Source organism: Salvelinus namaycush, chromosome 3 (assembly GCF_016432855.1).
Source record: "Salvelinus namaycush isolate Seneca chromosome 3, SaNama_1.0, whole genome shotgun sequence".
NCBI lineage: Eukaryota > Metazoa > Chordata > Actinopteri > Salmoniformes > Salmonidae > Salvelinus > Salvelinus namaycush.
The window spans coordinates 4,315,721-4,321,720 of NC_052309.1; the positions used below are offsets into that span (position 1 = coordinate 4,315,721).

A 6,000-nucleotide genomic window follows, 5' to 3' on the forward strand; every position below is an offset into this window, starting at 1 on the left:
CCAGGTGAGGTCACCGCATGTGTGGGAGGTGGAACTAAAGGGTTAGCTAAGGCGTATTGAGCAGAGCTAGAGGCTCTACAATGAAATAAGGCAATAATGACTAACCAAAACAGCAATGGACAAGGCATATTGACATTAGGGAGAGGATGTTAGGATGTTAGTGATATATCTTGTTTCTGTTTCACCTCTTAAATAGTTGTAGAATCTCCCACCAGTTTTACCTTTAGGCTGTGTGATTCCCACCAACAGGTTCCACTAAGGAACAACAGGAATGATGAGAAGAAAAAGAAGAAAAAGAAGAAAAAGAAACAAAGGAAAAGGGCGAAGGATGTTCTTGCAGGTAAAAGCCATCCTTGCTATAGGCTGTACTGCTTGTTCAAATACATTTTTTTACGCAACCATTACTATACGAGTTGATGCTTTCTTCTGTACACTGTACTAAGTGGCTCTTTCAACTGAAATCCCAGATGCTGTGTTTGTGGATAAGCACATGAGTGCACTAATCAAGAGGGCTGCAATGGTAATGGCTATAGCAGATGACCTACTGGGAGAGGACATGATCCAAGATGAAACGTATTCGGATATTGAGGCAGCCGAGACCAGTGAGAAAAAAATGAGAGTTCTGTACAAGGCTCTACGCTCAGGAGGACCAATGATTAAATCAGCCTTCTACACAGCTCTCCAAACTAATGAACCTAATCTTGTCAAGGACTTGGGTAAGAACAATAGATACTATTTACACCCTGTGATTACCCTAAAACATAGTGTGCATTGTGATGTACAGTACACATCATATATTTTCCCATTCCTCTCCCATTTTAAGCTTCCCCCTGATGACAGACCTGGCTTGGGTTGGTCCTCATGTGCTGGACAATGGGCAGCAAGCAGTCTCACTGGCTGTGGGACAGCAGCGGAGTTACTATCCTCCTAATGCCCCTATAGGTGTTGGGGGATAGAACCAACTAGCTCTATCATCCTTTTTTTGTTGTTGTGGCTTTATGTTTGTGGCAAACTGAAATCTGTGCTCTTGCAATATGCTATAGCCTAGTACTTTGTTTTCCTCAGAATGTTTTGTGTGTTTTGTTTTTATCAAACCCATCTTTAGTGTTCTTACTGTATGTGTGAGGGGAAAGGGACAACCCAAAACTGGTTAAGTATGATGTTAGTTAAAACATTGTACATGCATAAATACTTGAGGACAACAGAGGGACAAACAGGTTGAGTAGCATATATGCTTGTTAATTGATTTATGCATTATTTAAAATATTTGGTATATAATACAATCATGTTATATGGAAAAGTTTGTCACAATTTATTTGACCAGAGGACAATACCAGAGGAAACAGTGCCATGAAGTAATGTGCAACCCAAGATAAAATGTTGATCATGTCTGTAACATTTTATTTTAGATGTGAGCTTGATTATACCAATGAATTGTGTTTATCTCTGTTGTAGCTTAACTTCTGATTTTATTATGGCGCATGGTTTATTTCATCATTCATTCTGTTCAGTCAAAGTCATCTCTATATCATCATTATATCTTCAACTCCTTTTACATTTGTTGAATGTCACATTGTTTCATTCTTTCCTCAATAAAAATACATGTTAAAAGTACCATAGAAATAATATATATCTCACATGAATACTACACAGTCAATTTAAATATCAACATTTAATATGATTGGTGATTCTGCAATAAATTCATCATGCATAGGCCTATAAACAGGAAACATTTACAAAATGTATTGTATTAAACAAACAAATTACAAAAAAAAGTCAGCAATGACGATCTATATACAACAACAACACCAGAAATCCTTCACTGCTACATAAGGCTATGTATGGTGACGTAGTGCTGCTTAAGCAGATAAATGAGCCAGTAATTAATATACAAATCCCCCTAGAAAATTACTCCAGGTCAGTATCAAAGTCTCTCCCAGAATGACACGTTAATTACATGTTAGTTTTGGCTACACTGGTTCATGAAAAGCCCCAGAATTGCAAGAAGATTTGCCTGGCTAACACGCTCATACCACAAGCTCTCCTCTCACTGTGTACCACGTGGGCCTGTGCATCAGCCAGGCTACAAGAAGACTGCTGTGAGATAAGGATGTTATAGCTACTGCACACTGGTGAGTTACTTTGGTTTTCATTTTCAATGTTTTCTCTGTAAATCCTCTAATATACACTGGCAGCTTTCAGATAGCTCAGTCATGTTTATATGTGAAAGGCAGCTACATTTCTGTGTGTGGGATTTTCTAATCTAAAGGATCTCCAAAGACATAGGCCTGTCTGTCAGCGACAGCTCCAACATGCAGGTTAACCGACCATCTGAAACCAAAGCTTGGTTCTATTGGTACAGTGTAAAATAAACACAAAAATAGTACTTTTAATAGTAAATGTTCTGTCATGTGGCCTTGACGTTTCTCAGCAAAACACATTGATGTATTAAAACGACACACAAACCACTTTGAAATGTTACAGACTTCACACAGAGCAGAGATTCATAAAAGCCTTGTTCAGCACCATGAACCAGACGGAGAGAGCCCATCAACTGAAACATTATATTAGAAATACATATCTTTAAAATACCATTTTTTACATGGCAACTATCTATGTGACTACCAGCAGGGTCATTTGACATTGTAAAGGCTACAATAGCAAAGGCTATAGCTAGGGATCACAGAAGGATTATGTAAAGAGGGAAGAATATGTTTGTGTGCGTGTGCCTGCATCCATGTGGGTGCGTGAACATGTGGGTGCGTGAACATGTGGGTGTGTGAACATGTGGGTGCGTGAACATGTGGGTGTGTGAACATGTGGGTGTGTGAACATGTGGGTGCGTGAACATGTGGGTGTGTGTGAGCAAGAAAGAGAAAAGGGCAGTTATAAAGGCATGTCCATTTCTCAGGACCAGTAGAAGTGTTCACTTCTCTTCCTTCATGGGAAACAATGATCTCTATCTCTGAGGTGTGTCTGTATCTGGAAAAACCCCATAAGAGTGTTTTACTGCAGTACACACACCCCTCATTGTCTTACGTCAGATAGCGCAGATTTTGTAAAGCACCTCCCTATTTCAAATAGTAATGGAAAAAATAGTAATATCACCCAATGCTTCAACCCAATGACATCTACCAAGGTAATGGTTTGAGTGTGTTAGTGAGACGTCACGTGGGTAGCCATGTTTTGCAAGTTATTTTGCATTTGTTTTGGAACCGGGCTGCCTCCCAGGAGTGAGCCAGGTGCACAGTTCAAAGCCCATGGTGAAGTCAGCTCTAAACAAAAGTGAGGTAATTAAGCATGTGGAGTGACGAGTAGGCTTGTGTATTCACACACAAAAGTAATTGCTTTTGATAAAAACGCTTTGTCTGCATTCCCAATGAAAACTAATTTAAAATGTAAACCTATTTTATGGAAGAGATGTCTGTTTCTGGACGATGCACAATGCTGCCTTGTTGACGACATGAACGAGTGGCACAGATTACTGCTTGATTTGAGGAGGCTTTTGTTCATTTACGTCACGGCTGGCCCATGATGAGTACGCAACTCAGAGGCTAAAGGCTGTGTGTGATTATGATTATGTACAGTCAGATACAGTGGGGCAAAAGTATTTAGTCAGCCACCAATTGTGCAAGTTCTCCCACTTAAAAAGATGAGAGAGGCCTGTAATTTTCATCATATGTACTCCAGAAAATCACATTGTAGGATTTTTAATGAATTTATTTGCAAATGATGGTGGAAAATAAGTATTTGGTCAATAACAAAAGTTTATCTCAATACTTTGTTATATACCCTTTGTTGACAGAGGTCAAACGTTTTCTGTAAGTCTTCACAAGGTTTTCACACACTGTTGCTGGTATTTTGGCCCATTCCTCCATGCAGATCTCCTCTAGAGCAGTGATGTTTTGGGGCTGTTGCTGGGCAACACGGACTTTCAACTCACTCCAAAGATTTTCTATGGGGTTGAGATCTGGAGACTGGCTAGGCCACTCCAGGACCTTGAAATGCTTCTTACGAAGCCACTCCTTCGTTGCCCGGGCGGTGTGTTTGGGATCATTGTCATGCTGAAAGACCCAGCCACGTTTCATCTTCAATGCCCTTGCTGATGGAAGGAGGTTTTCACTCAAAATCTCACGATACATGGCCCCATTCATTCTGTCCTTTACACGGATCAGTCATCCTGGTCCCTGTGCAGAAAAACAGCCCCAAAGCATGATGTTTCCACCCCCATTCTTCACAGTAGGTATGGTGTTCTTTGGATGCAACTCAGCATTCTTTGTCCTCCAAACACGACGAGTTGAGTTTTTACCAAAAAGTTATATTTTGGTTTCATCTGACCATATGACATTCTCCCAATCTTCTTCTGGATCATCCAAATGCTCTCTAGCAAACTTCAGACGGGCCTGGACATGTACTGGCTTAAGCAGGGGGAGACGTCTGGCACTGCAGGATTTGAGTCCCTGGCGGCGTAGTGTGTTACTGATGGTAGGCTTTGTTACTTTGGTCCCAGCTCTCTGCAGGTCATTCACTAGGTCCCCCCGTGTGGTTCTGGGATTTTTGCTCACCCTTCTTGTGATCATTTTGACCCCACGGGAGCCCCAGATCGAGGGAGATTATCAGTGGTCTTGTATGTCTTACATTTCCTAATAATTGCTCCCACAGTTGATTTCTTCAAACCAAGCTGCTTACCTCTTGCAGATTCAGTCTTCCCAGCCTGGTGCAGGTCTACAATCTTGTTTCTGGTGCCCTTTGACAGCTCTTTGGTCTTGGCCATAGTAGAGTTTGGAGTGTGACTGTTTGAGGTTGTGGACAGGTGTCTTTTATACTGATAACAAGTTCAAACAGGTGCCATTAATACAGGTAACGAGTGGAGGACAGAGGAGCCTCTTAAAGAAGAAGTTACAGGTCTGTGAGAGCCAGAAATCTTGCTTGTTTGTAGGTGACCAAATACTTATTTTCCACCATAATTTGCAAATAAATTCATTAAAAATCCTACAATGTGATTTTCTGGATTTTTTTTTCTCATTTTGTCTGTCATAGTTGAAGTGTACCTATGATGAAAATTACAGGCCTCTCTCATCTTTTTAAGTGGGAGAACTTGCACAATTGGTGGCTGACTAAATACTTTTTTACCCCACTGTATATATACCCAGTGAATGTCTACACACCCTTGCAGTCTTCACATTATGATGGCTTAAAATTAAATATCGGGAAAAATATAGAACATCTTCCAAATGAATTACAAATAAAAATATGAATATGTCTTGAATGCATATGTCTTCACACCCCTGAGTAAATACTTGGTGGAAGCACCTTTGGCAGCCATCTCAGGGTTAGGTTTTCAGGAGACCGAGGAAGGTTTTCCTTTAACTTTTTACCTGGGCTTTGCTCCTTTTCTTTTCATCCTGACACACTCTGCAGTCCCTGCCTGTGACAAGCATACCCATAACATGATGCTGCCACGACAATACTTGAAAATACAGAGAGTTTCACTCTGTGTTGTGTTGTATTGGATTCGACTCAAACCTGTCATTTTTAATTTAGGCCAAAACGTTCATTTATTTGCTACGTTGTCTTGCAGTGTTTAGACTTACATTTGAAATTTTAATAATTTAGCAGATGCTCTTATCCAGAGCAACTTACAGTTAGTGCATTCATTCTTAAGATGGCTAGGGGAAACAACCACATATCTCTGTCATAGTAAGTACAAATGTTCCTCAATAAAGTAGATATCAGCAAAGTCAGTGCTAGTAAACAAGTCAAGTGCGAGTATTAGTTGGTGAACGGCAAGGGGGTCATTTAATTACCTGTTCGGCAGTCTTATGACTTGGGGGTAGAAGCTGTTAAGAAGTCTTTTGGACCTAGACTTGGCGCTCCGGTACCAATTGCCGTGCGGTAGCAGATAGAACAGTCTATGACTAGGGTGGCTGGAGTCTTTAGCAATTTTTAGGGCCTTCCTCTGACACCAGCTGGTATAGAGGTCCTGGATGGCAGGAAGCT

The 6,000-nt window shown here is 40.7% G+C and overlaps 1 protein-coding gene across 1 annotated transcript in view; it reads left to right on the top strand.

Moving 5' to 3' along the window:
- The window catches only part of LOC120044864 (nuclear GTPase SLIP-GC-like), a 41,177-nt gene extending 39,877 nt beyond the window's left edge, over positions 1-1,300 (top strand). Inside the window, exons 21-23 of the mRNA XM_038989557.1 lie at positions 250-340; positions 468-716; positions 824-1,300. Coding sequence (XP_038845485.1) covers positions 250-340; positions 468-716; positions 824-834 — 351 coding nt within the window. The 3' untranslated portion in view covers positions 835-1,300. The remainder of the gene's footprint in view (positions 1-249; positions 341-467; positions 717-823) is intronic.
- The last annotated feature ends 4,700 nt before the right edge of the window (positions 1,301-6,000 follow it).